This window comes from Colletotrichum paranaense (assembly GCF_030867605.1).
Source record: "Colletotrichum paranaense strain IMI 384185 chromosome Unknown Scaffold_4.1, whole genome shotgun sequence".
NCBI lineage: Eukaryota > Fungi > Ascomycota > Sordariomycetes > Glomerellales > Glomerellaceae > Colletotrichum > Colletotrichum paranaense.
The window spans coordinates 1,670,396-1,693,542 of NW_026848962.1; the positions used below are offsets into that span (position 1 = coordinate 1,670,396).

The window sequence follows — 23,147 nt, forward strand, 5'->3', positions numbered from 1 at the left end:
GCTGAATTCTGTCAATTTTTACATTATCTCAATGCAAAAACATTAGATGGAGTACTTAATGAACAGCACCCAGGCAATAATGATCAGCGAGCAGACCAGACTAATGCCCACTGCCGTGTATACTTTAGATGGCTTACGTCCAACGCAGTCCTCAAGCTTGCCCTCTTTCTCAAGTCCAATGCGCATCTTGTTGTTGATGCTAAGAATTCCCGAAAGATACCTAGGCAAGGATATCAGTAAACCAGACGAGTGCAAATCATGTTTCAGCGACTTCAACTTACTTTCGGTCCAAGATCCCGTAAAACAGGCCGAGACAGAACTCCAGACCCTTAACAGCCACAAAAAAGGCGATGACACGCTCATATGTGCCCCTAGGGGTGATGTCTTGCAGTCTTCCGGCAATCATGTCTACGATGACGCTTCCAGCATTGTTGAAAACCTTCCAGATTCCGAACACGAGTCCAAGTTCAAGCTGGTCAGGGACGATGAGGGGAATCGACGCCAAGAAGGGAAGTGCATTCATTGTCGAAGCCACAGATGCTATGACCATGGAGCCAAGAGCGTTCGTCTGGGTGTATCCAATGAGGCAATACACCAGAATCCAAATGGCAGATGTGACACTCACAAACACCATCCTGTGACCGAAGAAGTCAAAGTAAGAGCCTATCAATGGTGCGCAGATGACAGGGATGACCTGTTGCACTGCGGATGTGTATCCGGCCAGCTGAGCGGTGGAACCTCGAGTCTCAGTAATGATGTCGGCATTGAGACCGTTGAATCCGCCTACCACACCAGCTTGAAGAATCTGTGTGCAGGCAACGAGCCAGAAGAAGCGAGGGACGCGGAGGAGGGAGCTCCAGTCAGGAAGAGCTCTCAATGTGCGGGTACTCTTGCTGGTGTTGGTAGTCGCAACTTCGGTGTTACCAGCCTGCAGACGTTCACGGCGAGTGATCTCCCTGGCTCGCTCCTGGCCTGTGGGCATACGAGTCCAGGCTGGACGTGTCCAGACCCACCAGACATAGAAGATGTTTTGTAAAAGGTTGGCGAAACAAACGATGGCGGGGATCCAGAGCGCCCAGCCCCAGAATGAAGTAGCATCTCGCATAGGGACCGCGGTGGCTTTCGCAATGAGGACGATGAGTTTTCCTAAATCCAGACCAAACATCAGTATCTGTATCTCTGAAGCATCTTGTCGTGTACATGTAATAGCAGAAACGTACCGATCGACAGATCTAAGCCGTACACCAAACCGAGTCCCTTGTGCTGGAACCAATGGGCCAAGATCTTCAACCGTCGTTAGCCAGGTTGTTGATTGAAGTCTGACAACGTCATAGCACTCAAGAAAGACCGACCTTAGATGTGCATGTCTCGATAACAGTGCTGCCAAAACCCATGATTACTCGGCCAGCGACTACTAGAGCAAATGAATCCTGATTGGAGCCAGCCGCTGATATCACCGCGCCGATGAAAATTGCTACTGAGCACGCCAAAGAACCCCTATTGATATCATGTTAGCAAATAAAGGCCTTATGCTGTTTGTTTTCCTCTAATAGAATGAAAATTTTGACAAGAGCTTACCATTCGACGCCGTAGTGGTCGAGCCCGTAACCCCCAAGAATCGGAAGAACGGTGTTCACGAGCGATGTGGCCGAGGAAATAGCTCCGTACTAGGGATAGTCAGTATAGGTCTTTCTCTGTAAGACCTCACTTCCAAATCTTACCTGAGAGTTGTTGATATTCAGATTCTTGATCAAAGTGCTCTTGAGAGGGCCAAGGGTGTTCTCGGAGAAAGACGAGCCCCAGGAGAGGGCAACACCACAGATGAGAGCGGTAGCCTTCCACGTCCATGGGAAGTCTCTGATTGATTCAGCATCGTCAGAAGGATAAGTCGTAGCGTCTGCGATGCCCTTCTCGTCGGTCTCGGATCGCGCTGGGGAGGCGTTGTCATCGCCATTCGCAACGGGCAGAGACCGCTCGGTTGGATCCTTAGAGACCATTGCGAATCGCAGCTACAAGTGGCTTAGGAGATAATAGGGAAAAGACGAGATTTTTGAGCATGAAAAAAGCCAAAGTTTACCTCCGAGGAGGCGCAGAAGGATCAAGTTTTATCAATCTTTGTTCGTACATCAGATAAACCGCCCAGACCGTGGCTCGGCGTCGGTTTGGCTCCACACACCTTGAAATCCTAGCAAAGTGCACTAATGCAAGCGCCCCAACGCGACCCATTTATGATGGGCATGGGCGGCTTTTAGACAAGTGGGCGCATCTTGGGTGGCATCGCGCCGGCTGACAGCAGGGGCTTTGGGTTCCCTGGGACGGATGCCTCATTTACCCCTTGTGAGATTTGTCATGTCACTTTTTTGGCAAGTAATAGCGTCTTGTATGGAAGTAAAAGAAACTTATGATTTATCGCTCATGATCTGAACTCTAGCTTGATGTCTCTAGTTCCCCGTCTAAAAGTCTTCAGAGTGTACGTCTATTCGAAGGTCTCGCCTCTTCCGCCAACTTTCCGCCGAATCCCTTACAGCTTCCATCAGCGATTCTGGGCCGCAAGTGGCCATCAAAACTCTTTGGCGACTCTCAACAAACTGTATGGCATCACTGATAACCGACTCTATATCCATCCTTCTAAAATGGAGGTTATAAGCCTGCTCGACTTCATGGCCGTTTGTTCGGGCAAGCAGACTACTTGTATCGTCGGAGCTCGATACGGCTCCATAACCCGGGGTTCTGTTTCCAGAAAGTAGCTGACTTTCGACATCGTGAGCGATATCGTATGGCGGGGCTATTGAGCTTGATGTTGCCTCTTCGTTTGTGACAAAGAGTGATACTCTGACAGCCGGTCCCATCTTCATGAGGTTACTGAGATGTTCGGAGAACCACTTCAGATGATCTATCGCCGCATTAGGGAAACGCACCGAAAGAAGAGTATGCAATACAACTCACCTGTACGTCTGACAGTCCACACAAACTCGACGGACTGAAGCTTAGGTCTTTCAGACTGTCCAAGGATCCGATTCATGAGGCCAAACGTGAAAGCCGCTCCACTCCCACCAGCGATAAAGATCAATTTGTCGTAGTTGTCCATGTTGGGACATACACCGTACGGCCCATCGACCGATGCCCACGCCGTAGAACGAGGATGGCATGTAGCAAATTTGCTGACAGCTTTGGTAAAACCCTGGTGAGATTTCATCACAATCTCCAAGCCAGAGGGTCCATTGTTCACGATTGTGAAGGGATGATTCTCATAGATATGGACCCGCGGGATCCACAGGAAGATATGAGTCCCGGGTGAGGCAGCCTGGAGGCCTGGCTTTTTGAGAAGCAGGCGCGTGCCTCCATCCGGGAGCGGATAGAAGGCGACAGAGTTGTTGACGAGATTGTAAAGCATCCTGGAGGCTCTGATGGTACGATCTAGTAGCCAAAGTCCGAACGCAAAGCTCATCAAAGCTGGTATTCTTTTTGCCCAGTTTGGTCGATGCAGCCCCGTCAAGATGACGGCGGCCGCGAATCCAGCAATGTGACTGATGTAGAAAAGTTCGTAGTTCCTGTGTCTCAGGATGCCGAGGAACAGAATGATCATTCCGATCGCGGCGCCGATACCAGCCAAGTCTTCGGGTTTCAGTAAGCTAGCCAGCTTGCCATAGCGATGGAAGTGTATCGTGTAGAAGATGGCGTGCAGAGCTAGCAACAGAACGGCAGTATATCCCACGATGCGGTGTAGAATGTTGAGCTGTGCATGTGATACTCCCACCATTGGAGTCAAGGGTGTATTCTTCATTCCGAAAAAGATGCACAGCGTCATGTTTGCGGCACACATCCTAGAACATTTAGTGGATGCGAAAAGACTTGAAGAGTGTGAAAGAGAGTTACCATCCAAATCTAGATGCCCAATGATTAAGAAGGCGCCTCATAACGATGTTGGTTGAGCATAAAGTGACGTTGACGACGATGTAGACTCCAACCATCGCGATGAACCCGAAAGAGGGCCTTCCAAACCATCCCCAATCCACACGTCTTTCCAACTTTCTGAGGGCCTCATTAGCATGATAGCATCTAAGTGTTGGGCCGACAAGGCGTGTTCCCACATACCGGAAGAAGATAACGCATGCCCGGCGTCCAGGACCCTTCAGCCCCTGAGCTGATTTAGAACATGGGTTCTTGTTGGAAGCCTCGCGCAGCCAATAGGCTACGAAGGTCAAAAACACGAGACCAAAAAGAAACGCGACGTAGAAATGCAAAGTATCCTCGTTAGCTTTCTGCTTTGGGCTCTTGAATGCTTGCACCATCTTGTTGGTGAGGATGGTTGAGGAGACGGATGTGTGAGACCGAGGTAGAACGAACGTGCAGGCACATCGAGTCACGAAACGGGAGATGTGCGCTGATTGATAAGATGAACATGGGGGAAGATTGATAAGATTGATAAGATCATCCACCAAAGGGGTTTTCGGAGGGCCCACACACAGTATGCCACGCGGTCGCGTGAGAGACAAATGTTTTGACACGTGAGCTGGCCAGCTGGCCGTTCTATGTAAGACAGCTTGGGAAGTCCCAGTCTGAACACTGACAGCTGACAAAATGCCATCTTTAAGCTGGGTTACTCCAAAGCTGCAGGGTAGTTAACATCGAGCGTTCTCTCACGGTGAGAAAAGCCTCGACGGTGAAAACCCAGACGACAGGGGTGCGGAATGCTGCAGATTTCTCACGGTGAGCAAACACCTCCTGATGGCAGGCGAAGTGGAGAACAACGCAACGAAGGGAAGTCAAAATGACTACCGGCATCGGACTCGGTGGGCTTGTGGCGTTAGCCTGCTCAACTTTTTGGAGAAAGTGTGCTAATTAGTGAGACAACGATCATCTGTTCAGGTTCGAGGGCGGAATCACAGCTCAATTTCAGGACTGTGGATATTGAAGAGTATTCTTGGCTGACTTGAACTTTGGCCGGGTGTTGAGATTGATACCTCAACTGTATTGCAAGACTGTTGTCTCAAGATTTCATGATGCTTCAGCACTGAAGTCTCCTAAGTTCTAAGCAACCTTAGCGAAACGGTCTTAGTCACGATTCTATCTAGCGAAACTGCGAAACCTTTTCCTCGTGTCTCGAACGAGAAATCTGAGCAAGACACTTTAAGTTCTTACTGTATGATTATTCGCAACAGGAACTCGTTGACTCTTGGAACGAGGCAAAGATCATGGTTAAGGCCCTGCTAGTTTCACAGATGTTGAACAATCACGGACAAAATGGTGGGAAGATTCTGCAACGGGGAACAAGTTGGGGAGCGTGCGACCAGATGCTTACATCGTTGATCATTCAAAAATTCAGTAGATGATTAGGAAGTTCTAATAGTGAGTATTAGAAAAGTCTTGAAGCGGGTTTCCTACTCACTCGTCCATAGTATTCTCAGCATTCAAGTGCTCCGAAGCAGCATCTCCGAGCCATGCTCCCGGTGCTCGGCGGACTCACGGGATCCGCCATGATCTGATAAGCTGATAAAGAACTAAATGAATCGCAGTCTAACTGTCTCTGTCAGTAAATGTGGGCAGAGGTCAAGGGTTAGTTGATTGATAACTCCTAGTGCGGGTCGGTTCTCCGCAAATCCGACCAAAGCCGAGGTGCACGGGTGGAGCTCAAATTCTGCATGAAAGGGGGGGTGCCATTGCCTCTCTCGCACAAGTCGCCATCAAATGCTCCGAGTCGCCGCGCGATGGATAACTCTATATGTCTCTGTAGCTCGATTCGGCTTCTATCCAAGCAATATGACGAAGAACGAGCTAGAGAGTTGATCCCTGCCCTCAACAGCCACCTTGAAGACGTCCGCCGACTTCTGGCAAAGTCAAAGGCACTGTCCCGGGACGTGCAGTATCAAATCACGCCACGCAACCAGCGGACGAACAAGGCCCTGTCCGTGGATTCCATTGACCTCGCGCCCGTCAAGCAGATTTATGAGGTCTTCAGCGAGAACGTCGATGGCTTCTGGGTAGCCTCTGACGATCGTGTCAATGCCGACTTGCGTCGCCGGTTGGCTTGCATAGTAATATTCCTGAGATCCAAGTTGGATCCTGAAGCCTCAGTTCCACCACATATCGCCAAGCCATTTCACGGACAGACAAACTATGCGGATATTCGTAATTCTGGAAGAAAGTATATTCAAATCGCCCGAAAATTGGGTGGTCTGGGATCGATTCTCTGGCTTCCTTTAGACATTCCGCCCTCCACGTAAGACTCAAGAGTGTGCACTACCCATGTAGTTACCTGCAAAACTGACTTATGCCGGGAAGTTATGAGCGATACCTGAACATAGATGATGAGGAAGTCTTCAATCATTTACTATCTCTTGCTCCGCAAGTCACGGATCACGCGGACGTAGTACAACGTCTCATTCTAAGTCAGCTACGTGGTGAGCTGCCTCAGTCTTCCCTCCCTGGGCTTATACTTATCCACGGCCGTAGATCCATCTTTGAAATCATCTTATTATAATCTCTTTGTCGACTATTCAGAGCTTATACCGGCATCGGATCAGCTGTTGCTCTTACTTCAAGCATTCGGCGCAGTCGAAATCCCTGAGGTCCTTCTTAAAGGTGTGCGAAGACCGCAGCGTCGATGGAATGCCGACGGAGAAATAGACGCTGTCGATGCCCACAAGTTTGGGCTTTCGAACGAGCTTGTCAAACTCATTTCCGACGATGTTGAGTATTCATGTGCCATAGAGAGCCCTAATATCATCAAACGCAGGTTGGATAACGACACCCTGGCTTTGTCGCTATGCCCCGAATTTTCTGTTTTCCTGTCCCGCGTCTTACGACCGAGGACCGTAGAAGAGCTAGGGGCAGTCGCTCTGAAGGTGCTTTGCTTTGTTTGTCCACCATGTTATGAGGGCAATACGGACTGGTATGGCCTAATTCTGGACGATGATACCTGACATGGGGACTTCCCTACTAACATTTGATCGTCCAGGTCTGAACCACTCAAATTGGCCGCCTGGCCTATCGTTGAGAAGACGACTAGAGCGTACAAAGTCCCAACACCACTTAGAACACAAGTCCTCGAGGCTATTCTTTTCTTCTGCGAAAGGGATTCAGTTGCCATGCGCCATGTTGCTGTGGACAGGGCTAGATCACTGTTGCGAAAGTCTATGCCTTATTATCTCCACGCCACTGTTGTGCTCTTTCGCAGCGTTCTTTACCGCAATGATGGAGAATTCACAAAGTCAGAGGCCCACATACGCGACTTTGTATGGCGTGGCCCACGACCTGTTACTCGACGGGATCACTCACTCCATGGACGGCTTCACATATCTCAGATGGAGAACAAAATCAAGTGCACTGACGATGACGTCTCCCTGCTCATCTACGAATGGAAGGCAGAATTACCGCTCTCAACTCTGGATACCGAGGTGACCTTCCGGCTTCAGAGCACAGCAGCGCGATTCTTCCAATCCATCGGGAATTTCGCCGCCGCCAGGGCTTCCCTCGAACAGACTCTCTCCCTTGACATGACCAAACCGTTGCGAGGAAACACACGCCGACTATTGGTGAGCAGACTTGCCGACATGTATTGCGAGATGGAAGAATACTCCAAAGCGGCCGAGATTCTTCGGCCAGAGCTGAGTAGCTCGAACAAGCCCGAACTATCACGTAGGGCCTATCCGCGTCTATTACTTTCATCGGCAGAGTTCAATATCGGACTTGGAAACTTCGACGCAGCAGAATTACTACTCAGAGAACTCGAGACACAACATGCCACTCCGATTGGTATAGACACGCTCTTTGATCAACAGCTACACATGCGTGCTGTCCTCGCTGTAGCTCGGATAGCCCACTTCAGGTTGGATAAGAACGTCGCCGTAACACGATGGAGGTACGCCCTGCAAGAGATTCAGCGTATGCACGCTCTCAAAGCAGAAGCCGGCTTCACGGCGGCGACGATACATTTGTCCTTAGCTCATGCGCAGCTTGCCGCCGGCGATGCAGTTGGCGCCTCAGCATCTTGGGCTGCTGGATCGGAGATACTCAAGACTGAGACGTGCGAATTTTGGCTTCCTATTGTGCCGACCGTTTGGCTTAACAAGGTTACGCGTGAGGTCTATGAAGCTCAGGGCTGGACGTTTCGCATGATGCTACCAGGTGCCAAACCTGATGCTACAACACCGTGATTTTTTAACATGATGTCGAAAACTCGATTTCAAGCGTTTGGAATGGCTAAATTGGATTTGAAGATTCCTTCTTGCGCGGCGTTATGGTAGACAACTTCTAGAAACTTGCTTCCGACTCGGTACTGCCGTGCTTAGTTATGTACTCGAGAGGGAAGAATGAATCGCCTTCACGAACAGAATGAGATCAATGTAATGACAGCCCTTTCCTCTCGCAATCGTTGTTCAGTCTTTGTTGTCAGTTCTTTAAGCTTACGTGGCCTACCTTACCTCATCAATGAAGCAGCTTTGATATGTTGACGGTAACCAGATACATCAATAAGATAAGAGGCGTGATCGGCCATATTCAGCATATAACATACCCAGACTCAGACGATTGATTAATCAAACTGGAAGGAATAATCATGTTGATGGAAAGAAACCTTTGCTCACTGTCTTCAACAGTCTGCATGGCCTTGGGGATTCTTGCTACTCTAGCTGGATGCTGCCATCACCTATTGCCCACAGGGGATGACCTCCTCCACAATTTCCTCGAATTATTAACCTATCCTTAGAATGGCTGTTTCCAGTCCACCTTGAATAGAGCATGGTGTGAACCAACAGGCTTGAGGACCTTTCCTACAGTGTTCGCATGCAGGTGAACGTGGCACAGATTCTATTTCACGTCCAAAACCGTTAGCAAACGTGTACTTCCAAGTTGAACTCTGGCAAGGGTGGGTCTGAAGCCAGAACGGGAGACTTACAAACGCATTAGTCCAACCAATACCCATGCAGTTCGAGACTCCGTTGCACTCAGACTTCAAACAGTCCCACGGTGTACGGTAAACAGCGGTCGAGATTACCTTCTGCCTCGTGTTCGTTGTTGCCACGCCGCACCTTCGCTCATACTCGACGCCTTCGATGGAGAATCTATCCGCGCATTGCCTACTGCCACACATGGCTTGCCACGACGTGGTCTTGCACTCAGCTTCCTGAGGAGACCCTTGCTGGTTGCTCTGACCCTGGCCCTGTTGATTTTGGCATTGTTGTAGTTGCTTTTCGATGGCAGACTTCGAGGCATCACACTGCGTTCTAGCATCGGTGAGCTCTCGAGACTTTTCTGCATCGCATTGCGTTCTAGCATCGGTGAGCTCTCGAGACTTCTCTGCATCGCATTGCGTTCTAGCATCAGTAAGCTCCCGAGACTTGTCGGCATCACATTGCGCCTTGGCATTGGTAAGCCCTCGCGCCTTATCGGCCTCGCACTGCGTTTTCTCCTGTGCAAGCGTGGCCGCCTTCGTCTCAAGTGCTGTCCTTTCCTGATTGCAACTCTCCTCCGCCTTCCGGACATCATCTTTGCAGCCAGTCTGAAGCTTTTGCTTCTCGCTGTCGCACTGAGATGCCATCTGGCTCCGGATCACGTCTTTTTCGTTCTCGCACTCGGCTGCGTTATCGTGGCCAGTACCGCCTGATGTGGAACCATCGAAAGCCTCGTCTGTCTTAACGAGGAGTATGGAGTAGGTCTTATCGTTAGTGACGGGCTTGAAGGCAGCGTTCGTGCTTATATAACATTTTCCTTTAATCCAGGCTGCTGCAACACACTGAGAATCCTGGGCGCATGCCTGGGCGCAATGAGCAGGCGTACGAGATATGATCGTAGTCTTGTAAGAGTTCGATGGCCAGGATGCACAGGTATATTCGAAGGTGCTACCACCGATAACATCTTTCCCAGAAGATGTTTGTATGGGGCAACATGACTTGTAGCTTGGGGATGAAAGACAGCTGCCGTTGTCGCCGGTGAGGGGCGCCTGCTCAGCTGCCAAGACCCCGATTATGCTTGAAGCAAGAATAAGTGTGACCAAAGATTGGTGCATAGTGGTGGAACATATAAGAGAAGTAGTTGAGAATGAGTAGAGTCGAGTCGGCGACCAAAGGAAGTTCAACCAAAGCAAATAAGACGGATTCTCAGTGCGTGTGAGCAGGTCTCCGATGAGTTTGTACAAGTTGTCGAATTTATTCTTTTGAGGACAATTTCAGAAGTATTCACAGCGACACTCGTGATTCACCTGATAAACACAAAGTCCTCTCCGATCTACAGACACAGTAATGCTATTTCGAAGACATAGATCGGCTTCTCACGTGCCGTGTTCTTGTCCAAAGATGCCGACAAAATGCACGCATCACCTTGTATTACACTACATTGAATATGGCTTCTTGTCTTACCGATTTCTTAGACCAACGTCGGTGGTAATTGAGGCATCAAACCTCTGATTGGTTATACGGAGATTAATTGACTGATCGTTTAGTAGGCCGCCACATCAATGGAACAATGAAGGCAGCCAATACGATTAGTCTCACTGGATTCATGACTGTCTCTTCATCGAGGCGGATTCGCAAACGCCACGATAGTTTGCGTTGCGTTACGATCACCATCATAGCATAACTCAAATTCTGAAATGTCCGACTATCCGACCAGCCGGCACACCTGAAGCCTAGTTGTAAGACGTAAGCTTTTAGCTTCACGCGTGAGAGAACCATTATTCGAGAAACTTGAATCCACATCCGGAAGTTCCCAGAGCATCGACATTGTTCAACGCACTCACCATGATGTCACTGAAAGATTGAGATTCTTGATACTGTTGTTTCCGGAATTCCACTAAGAGCTCCTACAAACTGTAGCTCTTGAGCAGGTACGGCTCTCCCCGCCGACCGTACACGCTGATTCGCTGAAAGACAGCCTCACTGTCTCACAGATGGCTTGTCAGGGACCTTAGAGCTGTCCGAGGCGGGCAGTGATTCGTGAGGCATGCGGTTAGTTCAAGTCGATAGCCGGGCAACTGGATCGTCCCGTTCCTTAACATTGTCTCAAAGTATCCCGCAGCTTCATTCCAAACCGGCGATGTCATACGCTCTCAGAAACGATCTACTATCTACGCGGCCGTTTGAAAGACATTCTATCAGCTAATCTCCCGAGATCTGTGAACCAAATCCATGGCTTGGAACAACGTCTAACAGAAGCAACTGCCAATGAGAATGCTGGATGTCTGCCACACTCTGCGAACATCGTCAGAGCTCAGACGTTGCGAAATGGTAAACCAAACTAGATCAAGTTCATCATTAATTGTTTGGTCCCAAGAGCTTCAGATACGGCCGTAGGCACAGTTGGACCTGCTCGAAGAACCATGTCTCGGTAGATCCCTTATCGAGATAGATGATCCACCCGATAAAAGTGTCTTGCCCGCACGACAACTGCCACAGCGGAGAAGTCAGTACGCCCATACCAATTCTTACTATTATCTCAACGAATCGTATTCGACGGAAGGAACTCCGACTTGTATCGGCTTCTCGGAAGCGACGCTGAAGATCGACATGACTATTGAACCAGCCAGGCCTAATCAGTAAGCTATCCCATTGGATTAGCGATGTTGAAGCCCAGTCGTGTTTGGTACCGAATGCACTTGTTAATGTTCCACAAAAGCAAATTCTTCCACAACCTCCATGCAGTAAGACTGTGGCTTATTGGTCTCAAACTCTAAGGACCTTCAATGTTCAGCTCAGCATAGAGGAGACTTAGAAGAGTTGCTTCTTGCCTTTGCACTTTGTCTCTCTAGCTCCAAAAACGAAATTTTGACTGGGCGTTGATCTCGATAAGGGTTCAACTCTTGAATATCACTTCCAAGAGAGCCCTTCTGAGTGATAGAAAACCACATAACGTTTGCGGACAATAGGCAGGCCCGGATGAGAAAGATTGCGGATCATGACGTGTACTTTGCAAGAAAAATGCGCCGGTCTACTCCTCCGCTGTTGTAAATGGAATTGAGAACATTGCTATGTCGGCGGCTCGCCGGTCTTAACAGATTCAATCTCCCGTCTTGTCTAAGGCTCTCCATATCATCTCATTTCGCGATATGTAATACAAGAAGAGTATCAGGCAATCAACACCACTCTTTTTGTGTTCTCCACAAGCATCTATCAAGCTCCAGTTTTGAAATTTTTCAATATCTATTACAATGGTGGCCTTTCAAGCGGGCCTCATTTCTTTTCTCTTTGCCCTCCAGGCAGTAGCTGACCAAATACCACTTGGGTCGGCAGTACGCAACAAATGGACTCTGGACGCAATCAAACCTCACACCGATCCAGAGTCCGGCCGCGTCAAGTGTTGCCCGGAAGGAACCTTATTCGATGGCAACTCTTGCGTCCTTGGCGTTCCAAGGTGCCCAGACGGCACTAAGCTGAGAGGTAGTCACTGCATCTCTATCACTGGCCCCATCTGCCGGGATGATGAGACCTTTAATGGGCTTGTCTGCATCACGAGCACCCCACCATCTTGCCCTTCCCCGTCGACACTGAAAGACAAGGCTTGTATTTTGGAAATTCCACCGAAGTGTCCTTCTGGCACAGAGTTGGCCGATAAAATCTGTATCTCGACCAAGTTGCCCATCTGCGGCAATGGGGATCGGTTTAACGGCAAAGGTTGTGTCAGTTCCACCCCACCAGTGTGTCCTGACGGCACGAATCTTTCCGATGGAGTATGCATCAGTATCGTACCACCCAGTTGTCCCGCCGGCAGCGAATACGACGAAATCAACAATGCTTGTAGCCATCGTCAACCTCCTCAATGTCCAGTAGGGTCCTTCTCCAAAGGAGGCAACTGCATTACCGATGGTGGCCCCGAATGCCCGACCGGAACAAGGTTCAGCGTCAAGAGAAACACCTGCATCATGAAGACACCGCCGTCGTGCCCCCCTGGCGATTCCCTAGAAGACACGAAATGTGTCTCCCAAGACAAACCTGTCTGCTCACCTGGGACGGAGTTGTCTACCGACCAGGCTTCAAGCACTTCACGGTGTTGCCCACCTCCCCTAAGGTGGAACGGAGACATGTGCTCATACAAAGTCCCTCCTGAAGGATGTCCGCCAGGAACGAAACAGGTCGGCAACAGATGCACGGCTATCACGGTCTTTCCCCCATCATGCCCCCCCGGATTCAAGCTGGACTGTGCCCGATGCATCTCTATAACACCACCGGGGTGTCCTCCTGGCTCGGCTCGCGATGGGGCCACTTGTATCTCCGTAGAGCCACCCATCTGCCCTGATGGCACGACACTATCCAACGGGAACTGCGTCTACAAAGGCGAAGCTGTCTGCCCCGAGGAAACTCACGTCCAGGGTGACGAGTGTATCAGCATTCAGCCACCCTCTTGCCCCTCTGGAACAACCTTTAATGGACGAGACTGCGCTATCAGTGGTCGACCAGAATGTGAGGACGGCAGCCACTTCGACGGTGCTGACTGCACCCGAGTAGGGGGTCCCCCTCCAAGCTGCCCTGAGAACACCATATACGACGGTTCACGCTGCGTATCAATCACTCCGCCTACATGTCCCAAGGGATCGTCTCTGAGCGACGGAGCATGTGTCACCGGGCAAAGCCCGGTTTGCCCCGAGGATACGACGCTCGTCGGCAGCGAGTGCATCAGAGGCCCGCCTGCCTGTCCAAAAGGCCTCGTCTTGAAAGGTACCACCTGCGTCAGCATCGACCCGCCGGACTGCCCACCCGGTCACCAGTGGCGTGGCGGCCGATGCCAGGATACTGAAGAGAAGACCTGTCCTCCTGGATACATCCTCAGCGGGGAGGAGTGTATTTCCGATGAGACACCAGAATGTGACTTGGGCACTCATTTCAACGGAACTGTCTGTGTCGGCGACACTCCGAGTTGTGAGCCTGGAACAGAGTTTGACGGAGAGCGGTGTGCGGCCACCGTGGAACCTAGTTGCCCTCCGGGTACTCACTTCAATGGCAAGATCTGCGAATCTGAGCAGGAACCCGTCTGTCCCACCAACACTACATGGGATGCTGATTCCAAAGAATGTGTGGGCCAGACCTTGCCGCAATGTCCCGAAGGCCAGAGATTCAACGGGGAGCATTGCACTTTGTCATCGGGAGACTGCATGGAGTTTGAGTACTGCCCTCCGGGAATCAATCGTGGCTTTCTCACGCCTGATTGTGGGAGCTCTTATCCCAGATGCCAGTAGTTTGGCAATGCAGGACTGGGAATGATGGGCTGGTGTACCTCAATAACTTGAAGGCCTTCCTATGGGGAGAAAGTCAAATTATTGCTCCGCCGAAGTCTCGACTGAAGAAAAATTACAGTTCAATGCAAACGCCGGTTTTCTGATAGATTTCAATAAGAAATGCAACATTCATATTACTCTATGTGTCATATCTCAAAATCATTACTCGTTGAATGCACACACTGAGGCAATCGTAACTTTTCATGGTCGTGGTTCTCTTATTTTAGATGATTTAAATAAAAGCTCCAGCAAAGCTAGTTACACGATGGTGGTGCAAAGATCGTAGAACTTCACTTGCTGTAACCTACTAGTACAGGGAGGCCGTTTGTTGAGCTTGGCCGAACTCCATCTTTACGGCAGACAAGTTTCTACCAGCTTAATAAGTCCGTTTCTATTGAGAAAACTAGGGCGAGAAAAAAAGAAAACGATGGTCTTAACAATATGAGGCTACATAAGAGTAAGCAGATACCAAGTATGAAGCTACGGGAGAGTTCAAGACACCAGGGAATGGATGCAAGTACACGTCGAATTATAACGATAACTTTTCTTACGTTAATATCAGCAACTATACTCATCTAACTGAATTGCTGAGGGAGGATTCGCCGCAAAACTGTAGACCTTTCTTAAGGTGGACCGATCAAAGGCTTCGGTGATTTCATCCTGTCATCCTTCCTCTTCTAAGCCTTTTCCCAATTCCACTTTTCAGGCCAGAGAATATCACGCCTCTCAAAGATATTTCCATCCCGACAACAATAGGGCGTTTGTATCTGGACTCGAGGCTACTTTCTCCAGAGACTACTCAATATCCCGTAAGCTGAGGCCAGTTCATGAACCGTCAACTGCGATCAACTCAGTTGACCTCCACGGTCTTCCCGCAACAAGACTTCAGAGTACGGCATCCATGAGGTCATTCGTCGGTAATTAACTACGAAGGATGGAGCACCCCCTGTCACTGGGATGAAAAGTCATATTGCAAATTGACTCTGATCGAGGTGACTCACACTGCCAAAGCATTCTCTCGCAAATGCCTCAAGATACCTCTCGAGACCGGCATAGTCTTGATCAAACGACCAGTACTTCGCCAGATGATAGTGAAGGTCGAATCAAACGGCCCTGCGGACTAGACTCGTCTTTGTGTTACGGACGCTGCGTCCTGATCAGCGTTCAATTTTCTTCTTTCATTTCTCTCTTTCAGAACAAATGTCGCAAATGCCACCGGAACTGTTAGGACTCATCATCTGCATTCAGAGCTCTTTCAGTCAAACGATTCACAAGGGGCTGGTATTGCTCTTCTTTGAGTAGCAAGGCCTGAACCCACAATGACATTGAAGCTTTCATTGTCCAATACAACACAGTGCTTTCATGTTGATCTTGGCTCTAGTTTAAGCTGAATCTTCCCTACTATGCTTTCTATCGTGTTTACAGCTCTCGAAATGAGACAATCCAAGTTGATTTTCCAACGAAATGAACAACAGAATACAAAAAATGATACAGCTGTGTTCGAACATCTACAGGCCTTAGCAGGACTGATTTTGAGGATATGTCCCCTTAAACTTCATGAAACTCATGCTCCGACTTCATATTTCTCTCGTCGAATTATTTCCTCAACCACGGGCCCCAAGAAGTCAAACTCACCTAGGTAGATCAGTGGCTAGGCAGGTTACCTCGCCACAGTGATAGCTTTCTGGTTTTGAAGAACGGCGCCAAAGCATCTGTTAGGAAAGCTGCGAGCACTGTGGGAGCAACCTATCTCCGAGAAAGTACAGGACTTGTATATCCGCTATATTACACTTCAAGTTTACCCGGCTTCGCATAACGCGAAAGGTATCTCCATTCCCAGTCGCACAATAGGCGGAGACACCTTCTTCAGACTATAGTTAAAGGTGACCATATCTTAAGGGTAACAACTCGTCTTTTCCTCTCAATAGGCACCTTTACTCGCGTCCACGTTGGTTTCACTCAATTCTCTGCGACGTTCAAGATTTCTCTCACGAGCCTCGTGAGCTTTGGTCTACACCTGCTCCTTGTGTCTCAAACATCTCACTTACACGTATACCAACGACCCTTCTCCATACTCGTCAGCGAAATTCACAATGGGTAGCACCACCGTCCTGGATACCGTTGAACTCGGTCCCTTGGACCAAATCGCTCCGCGAATTTACGTGCGATCGATCTTCGTCTTCGACCAGGATGAGAAGTACACCGAGGAGACAATTGCCCATCTCAAGCTTCGCTTCGGGATTGCTCTTGCCCGCTGGCCCTTCTTATCAGGCCAAGTTGGCCCGGCCAGCAACAGTCGTCGACCAAATGAACTTGAGCTCACCTACGATCTGCTATATCCCCAGATCAACATGGATCAGCGACCAGACATCTTTGCATATAGCTCAGTTGAGCACCTTGGAGGTCTCGATTACCAAAGTCTCAAGGAGCGTGGCATGCCTCCTTCATTCATGAACAAGGACATCCTGTCCCTCTCTCCTAATCACCCAAGGCCGGGTGAGTTTTGCCCTCCTGTTACATTAAAGATCACAGAAGTTTTTGGAGGCGGTCTCTTCGTCTGCTTTTCTACTCATCACGCCATCTTTGACGGCGGCTTCATCAAGGCGTTTCTTGAGTATTTTGGCCAGGGCCTTGATGATAACCCTGAGCTTGCCTTTCTTGACGAGGCGATGGAACGCCCGCTCGTGTCTCCTCACATCTCCACCGATATCTCAAAAGCCACGTTCCCAGAGTACGACTTCACCCCCAACGACACCGTTACCAGCAACCAGAGCATTTCAGAGAAGCCCCCCAAAGCAGTCTGTGTACTGTTCAACATCCCGAATGAAATACTCTCCGACCTCCACAGCAAAGCCCTCACCCATGTACGTGGGAAGCACGGTGAGAAAGCCTTTGTCTCAAAGGCAGACACCCTCTCCGCAATGATCTGGGTCCACGTCACCAGATCCCGCTTCGCGCACCTCTCGGAGCAGGACCACACCTCATTCACCACCGCCGCAGATGCCCGCCCCCGTCTATCCCCTCCTTTCTCCCCTGGGGCATGGGGCAACGTATACACACAGACCACCACTGGCCAGATACCAGTAGGGGGCTTAATTCAAACCTCTAGCTCCGGCATCCTCCCCTGCGACGCCGTACCCGCTATCCTCGACGCCTCCTGGCGCGTTCGCCAGGCTGTCAGCAAGGCGAGCACGTCGAGCTACATCCCCGCCAGGATCGCCCTCGCCGCTTCCCTTCCTGACCCCACGATGGAAGGCAAGGCCTTCATGAAAGCGCTCCAGCCTGGCCACGCTGGGCTTGGCTGCAGCGTCTGGACGCACATGGGCGCGGATGTGGACTTTGGGATCCCGGGCACGGGGGGTAGAGCTGACTACGTGCGCAAGACGTGGTCTGCCAACGACGGCAGCATGAATATCATGCAGCGTCGTGGTGTTACCAAGGGCGATGCTCCTTGGGAGGTCCTTCTTGCTCTGAGGGAGGATGATATGGAGAGGATCTGTGGGCCGAATGAGCTTGGTCGCTGGGCGTCTACGTGGTGCGCCTAAGTATAAGAGATGTGGAGGTTTCCATTTCAGGGAAGGACGAGGGGGGAAACGAACAATAATGAAGACAAGTGTTTTTCTTGTTGTTTCGGCGAGGATACCTTCAACGATGAGTCGAATCGTGGTGTTGATAATCGCGGCAAGTATGAAATTATTGTGTTACTTTGGCGAAAGCATCGCCTGGGCTTACGATATCGATGAAAGAAGAGTGTTCAAGGCACCCCGGGACATCCTGCATGGCTTGCGCCAAGCACTAGATTCCCGTTTGGTGTATTTGGATTGCTTGACGAGGAAGAATAAGATACCAAGAATTCTTGACATCGAGATTTAAAGAGGAAAGAATTAGGCGTTATGTCTTTCTATACGAAATGGGAAGCTTGTCGTGGGCTTCTACTTACCTAGGCAAGAGAGCTCGGCTCTAAACTAAACAATGCAAGAAACTGTTGACAGAGTGATGTTCTATCTTACCTCAATACAAATGCCATGGCTTAGACTTTTAACCGGCCCGAATAGCCTAGGTATTCATCCTAAACAAGGTCGATTAGGAAGGTGAAGAATTACCCACATCGATCGTGGACACCCATTGACCCTAGCCTTTAAGTATTATCAGGAAAGTTTTGGCAGAAAGATCTAGTGAGCTCGCTTCAGTCCTAAGTATCAATCGGAAATAGGTAGCCACTAAATGATGTTCCTGGACCTCACCAAGACTCTTGTCGTTGATAGTGGGGTGACCCGCCACATTTACGCATCCACTCAATGCAGCGTTGTATCCTCGATACTCTGATAGGTCGGAATGGTGGAGTGACTATCTTCATTGACCCTTCAGCTGCAGCCCTTTCTACGTGGACTTTTACCTCAGAGTGCTCGATATTCACAAGTCAATAGAGCCTCGGCTGATGTTATTCCCGTAATCTTGAATACGGAGTCGTTTGCTACAGTAACTGCTCTGCATAAGATAGTAAAGTATGTCGCATCCTTGAGAAATTCCAGGACTGATACTTCATGCCATGCACTGGTTGCCGTAGCTGCCAAAGAAATAACCCACTTTCTTCTAGAAAAATTCGACCGCAGGAATTTTTTTCTGTCGCCCGCTTCTTCCATTCGGCAGCCCCAACGAGGTGGAGCACCTGTTCATATCAACCTTGAAGATTCATGCGGATTGGACTTGACGTCTGAACCAGTCTCCGAGTTCCCGTGGTCTGATCGGGGTCTCCGGGAGAATGATCGGAGCGAACAAGCCGGATCGGGGCAAGCCGAGTCGTGACGCCATTTGACTTATCGGGTGCGGTGTGGCCGTGCTTGTGCTAGGTTGCCATCCCCCCCCGGTGTGAGGGAGGGAAGAGAGTTATGAACTGACTGATGGTTGGCAAGGGGGGACGGTTCCCGCATTCCCCGGCTTGCGCTGCCCGGTTGACTTTTGATTTCGTCAGTGGCCGTCACCCCACCTTGGGAAGCAATGACCGTCTGTGAAAGTTAATATCATGACCGGGGCGCTCCCGCGGGGAGGAAGCTTGAGCTGCCTTATCTAGACCTCCTCTCTCCCACACTCAACCTCGTACTCATACTCACAACTTCACAACCTCATACTTCACCTCACTCCACCCATCTCCATCTCATCAACAGACACCATAAACCTTGATAGTGCATCACAAACTACAAAGACCATCCAAAATGACCCAACAACCGCCCACCGAAATGCGCCGCTGGCAAATCCCCGCCCCAGGCGCCTTCATCAAAGACCTCGCCCTAACAACCGTTCCAACCCCGTCCGCCACAGCCCTCAAACCAACCCAAGTCCTCGTCCAGGTCGTTGCCGCGGGCATCAACCCAGCAGACTACAAGCTGCCGGACCTAGGCCTCGTCGCAAAAGCAATGGTCTCCTTCCCCCGCTGCCCAGGCATGGACTTCTCCGGCCGCGCCGTCGCCGTCGGCTCCGAAATCACCGACATCGCCCCGGGCGACCTCGTCGTCGGCCGCGTCGATCCCCTGGGAAGCCACGGCTCCCTGAGCGAGTACCTCGTCGCCGAGCGCGACGGCGTAGCCGCTTTCCCTCACGGATCCGGGGCCGCGGAGAGTCTGGAGCAGGCTGGCGCGGTGGGCACGGCGGGCCTGACGGCGTACCAGACCATCGCGCCGTACGTCAAGGCGGGCGACCACGTCTTCATCAACGGCGGCTCGGGCGGCACGGGAACGTTTGGTATCCAGATCGCAAAGGCGCTCGGCTGCACCGTTACAGTCTCGTGCTCCACCGGCAAAGCATCCCTCTGCAAATCCCTCGGCGCCGACGAGATCATCGACTACAAGACCTCCGACGTCGTCTCGACCCTCCGCGCCAAGGGCAAGGTCTTCGCCGTCGTCGTTGACAATGTCGGAAACTCGCCGCCGAACCTGTACAAGGCGTCTGACGATTTCTTGCTCGAGGGCGGCCACTTCAAGTTCGTGGGTGGGGCGGTGTCGTTTGCGCAGGTGAGCAGTCTCGTGACGAGCATGTTCCTGCCGGGGTTCCTCGGCGGCGCGAAGCACAAGTTTGAGGCGTTCATGACGAAGAATGTGCACGCGGATCTGGCGCAGATTGCGGCGTGGATGGCGGAGGGTAAGGTCAAGACTGTGGTTGATTCAACGTACGAGTTTGAGGATGCTGTCAAGGCGTATGAGAAGCTCAAGGAGGGGTCGGCTGCTGGTAAGATTGTGGTGAAGGTCGCGAAGAAGGCTTGAGGGGTTCTGGATTGAGGAAGGGGAATTCATATCTCTGGAATGAGGTAGGTGAAGAGGGGAACGGAAGGGTAAACAGGAAAATTGTGCAATTCTTCCATACGGCTGATATGGAAAAGGCGGCCGGGTGGGTTGCTTCTCTTCTATGGCGTTCTCGTGGAGTTTCTGTGCAGTCACGCAAAGCAAGGTCTAATTCAGTCATTGAGTTATGGTAAAGATTCGATGTTATTCAATAAGATAGTGAATCGATTGAGTTTCTCGACGAGTAAGCACTAATGTATGCAACCCATCTTAACTTCAATCGGCCTATTGCACGGTGATTGGGCACGAGCCAACAAGCCAGCCTGTTGGTTCATCTCATCCCTCATGTAAGACTCGGCGTGAGGGACCTCCCGTGTCGAAACAGCGCATTCGTTGTTTGCGCATAGACAGGCGGCCGAGGGTTGAAGTCATGAGAACTTCATCATCACCAAAGCTACAACTTGAAGAGATTGAAACATGTAATGGGTTGAAATGATTGTTCATTTGCGGGTATCTCATGAGCTTTGTTCAAAAAAAGAGGTTGTCGCCAGCAGCCATCAGCCTTCCTATATCCAGTCGTAGGTTAATGACGACACATCTCAGGGACATTTGGTTCGCAATTGCAGGGAATGGTGTAGTCTCAAATCCGGACTTAATTTGTCCACCTGATTGTTTCAAGCCATCTGAATAGAGCCAGCAGCGTCGATTCTTTGGTGACCGACGATGGCGCGGCTCTGGATCTTCTCAGGCAGGCCCTGTGTGAGGAGGAATTGTCAGATCAACGACACCTTGGCGTGTCGCGTGATCCACCTACCAAGGCGACGACGGCAGGCGTGATGCCGAGTGTGCTGGCAGATGTGTTGGTGTGAGCTTGAAAGAAAATGCCTCTCACATGGCTCACACGTTCAGTGGCCCGGGCTGCTGCCACGGGTTGGTCGAAGAGTTATCGTGCAACAGGCGCAAAACCGTATCGGCACTTTCAGCCCGGCCGATCTTTGTGAGATGGGTGACAATATCCATGGCCATTGTCCTCAGCCTTCTAGGTAGACGGCCGTCGCCTTCCAAGGTGCCTCGATCCTCCAGGAACCAACGGAGCACAGCCAAGGCCCCCGTATGATCTGGGTTAGTGGGATGGTGGAGGTCCAAATGTGCGCGGTCGAGTCTGATAGTTTTGATCAGGGGTCGTTGGTAGGTAGCGGTTCTGGCGAAGGATTCGTATAGCGGCGCGGAGGGTAGTGGTCGCTTCCACGCATCGACTGTGGCTTCCCAGGAAAGATGGCGGAAAGGTTGCCAGAGAATCTGAGGAAGTTGAGAATTCGTCTTCCAAGTGGTTTCCGCTCTTAGCATTGTTGAAAATGCCGTATCTAGGCTGCGGTCCTCCAATCTAGACTTCGCCCGCACCAAGTTGGCGACCAAGAATCCCACAATCTGGCTGGAGCCATCTGCAGGTCCTTCGCCACGAACTAGTCGGTCCGCCCACGTCCACGCAACCTCCTCCAGCCCCTCTGCAACCATGAACGTGAGGAGCTCACGGCTCAAGCCGACATCGGCGAGAAATTCCAGGTTCCGTTCCTGGCCAGAGGACCTCAACCACTGAACTACCCGCAATCCAGCTGCAGATGCCGCCATTGAGTCCTCCACTGACAGGGTACTGGATTGAAGAATCTGCAGTCGTTTCGCCTTCAGACAGCCTTGTGCCGCACGGTTTGTCATCATGCCTCGCGATACTGCCTCATCGAAGACGTCCATCGGATCTCTAGGACTGGAACTTGCGGAAGGGACACTGCCGAGTTGAGCGCCAATCTTGAATAGCGGGTTGGATAGAATGGAGCGAAGATGTTGGTCGGTCGGGCGAGACGGAGAGTGTGTTGAAGAAGTAGGCTTGGCCGCGGACAAGTCGGTAGTCTCGGGGGCGAAGCCATGCTCTTTGTCGAGATTTTTGCGGAAGGAAGTCTTCAAGACATTGAGAAGCTTCTTGGACTGCTTCGACGAGAGGGGTAGCGGCTGGTGAATCGAGGGAATGGCATTCTTGATAGAGCTCAGGGGCTTCGTGGCGAACATTGTGAAAGTCGTAGGATTCGAGGTATCGAAATAGCAGGGTCGGCGCAGACGGCCTTTCGTGAAGTTGTTGCAAGATTATGCAGTGGTCGATGGTGTTCGCCGAAAGTGCGGAAGTACGGAGTGGATGTCTCTCCGCTCGGAGTTGGCGGTCCCAGAGAAAGACGATGTGCTGGGGGTGCTTGGAACGTCTGGTGGAAGTATGAAGTGGTAAGGCAGGTCAGAACCATCAGACACGCATCATCGTGGTGCCATGGAGTCAGGTTGCCCGCCGAGCCGGGCCTCCGTCATGCCACTGACGGGTCATGTGATATGGATAATGCGGAGATGGTTCCCTTGACACCTCAGGCAGGATGATTAGAGGCCCTCGACATCCACCCCACATCAAAGCTCAGGGCAGAAATGCGGTACGTACCGAAAGCGTGGGCAATATGCGGGCTCTCGGCTGGCTGTCTGAGTGGCCTGGAGACGTGATGGAGATGCTATTTCCTCTCTGACGAGGAAAAGTTCTGTGTAGTTTGTACGCTTGAAAAGATCTAGAGTCTGTGATCCAGGCCCTGGCAGCGAATAGCTTGCTTGGCCGCCCACGGTCAGCCACTGTCGCTCGAGAT

The 23,147-nt window shown here is 50.9% G+C and overlaps 8 protein-coding genes across 8 annotated transcripts; 4 read left to right on the forward strand and 4 right to left on the reverse strand.

Annotated features, from left to right (window-relative positions):
- Positions 1-42: 42 nt before the first annotated feature.
- Positions 43-1,997, reverse strand: CPAR01_05551 (uncharacterized protein; the record flags this gene model as incomplete). The annotated part of the gene is made up of 6 exons (XM_060489829.1): positions 43-220; positions 282-1,146; positions 1,221-1,284; positions 1,353-1,497; positions 1,579-1,667; positions 1,722-1,997. The coding sequence occupies 6 exons, from the start codon at positions 1,995-1,997 to the stop codon at positions 43-45; spliced, it is 1,617 nt and encodes a 538-aa protein (XP_060351295.1).
- A 456-nt stretch (positions 1,998-2,453) lies between these two features.
- On the reverse strand, positions 2,454-4,592 carry CPAR01_05552 (uncharacterized protein; the record flags this gene model as incomplete). Its single annotated transcript, XM_060489830.1, has 4 exons — positions 2,454-2,893; positions 2,947-3,824; positions 3,877-4,032; positions 4,096-4,592. Coding segments are annotated over 4 exons (1,971 nt in total), but the record flags the coding sequence as incomplete, so codon positions are not given.
- Positions 4,593-5,708: 1,116 nt separating this feature from the next.
- CPAR01_05553 (uncharacterized protein) lies at positions 5,709-8,156 on the forward strand (the record flags this gene model as incomplete). The annotated part of the gene is made up of 4 exons (XM_060489831.1): positions 5,709-6,220; positions 6,283-6,401; positions 6,454-6,892; positions 6,959-8,156. The coding sequence occupies 4 exons, from the start codon at positions 5,709-5,711 to the stop codon at positions 8,154-8,156; spliced, it is 2,268 nt and encodes a 755-aa protein (XP_060351297.1).
- A 547-nt stretch (positions 8,157-8,703) lies between these two features.
- Positions 8,704-10,006, reverse strand: CPAR01_05554 (uncharacterized protein; the record flags this gene model as incomplete). The annotated part of the gene is made up of 2 exons (XM_060489832.1): positions 8,704-8,808; positions 8,897-10,006. 2 exons carry the CDS (start codon positions 10,004-10,006, stop codon positions 8,704-8,706), a joined length of 1,215 nt encoding a protein of 404 aa, XP_060351298.1.
- Positions 10,007-12,142: 2,136 nt separating this feature from the next.
- CPAR01_05555 (uncharacterized protein) lies at positions 12,143-14,164 on the forward strand (the record flags this gene model as incomplete). The annotated part of the gene is made up of 1 exon (XM_060489833.1): positions 12,143-14,164. The coding sequence occupies one exon, from the start codon at positions 12,143-12,145 to the stop codon at positions 14,162-14,164; it is 2,022 nt and encodes a 673-aa protein (XP_060351299.1).
- Positions 14,165-16,296: 2,132 nt separating this feature from the next.
- Positions 16,297-17,748, forward strand: CPAR01_05556 (uncharacterized protein; the record flags this gene model as incomplete). The annotated part of the gene is made up of 1 exon (XM_060489834.1): positions 16,297-17,748. The coding sequence occupies one exon, from the start codon at positions 16,297-16,299 to the stop codon at positions 17,746-17,748; it is 1,452 nt and encodes a 483-aa protein (XP_060351300.1).
- A 1,668-nt stretch (positions 17,749-19,416) lies between these two features.
- CPAR01_05557 (zinc-binding dehydrogenase) lies at positions 19,417-20,460 on the forward strand (the record flags this gene model as incomplete). Its single annotated transcript, XM_060489835.1, has 1 exon — positions 19,417-20,460. One exon carries the CDS (start codon positions 19,417-19,419, stop codon positions 20,458-20,460), a length of 1,044 nt encoding a protein of 347 aa, XP_060351301.1.
- Positions 20,461-21,152: 692 nt separating this feature from the next.
- On the reverse strand, positions 21,153-22,539 carry CPAR01_05558 (uncharacterized protein; the record flags this gene model as incomplete). Its single annotated transcript, XM_060489836.1, has 3 exons — positions 21,153-21,233; positions 21,293-21,326; positions 21,380-22,539. The coding sequence occupies 3 exons, from the start codon at positions 22,537-22,539 to the stop codon at positions 21,153-21,155; spliced, it is 1,275 nt and encodes a 424-aa protein (XP_060351302.1).
- Between the last annotated feature and the right edge of the window lie 608 nt (positions 22,540-23,147).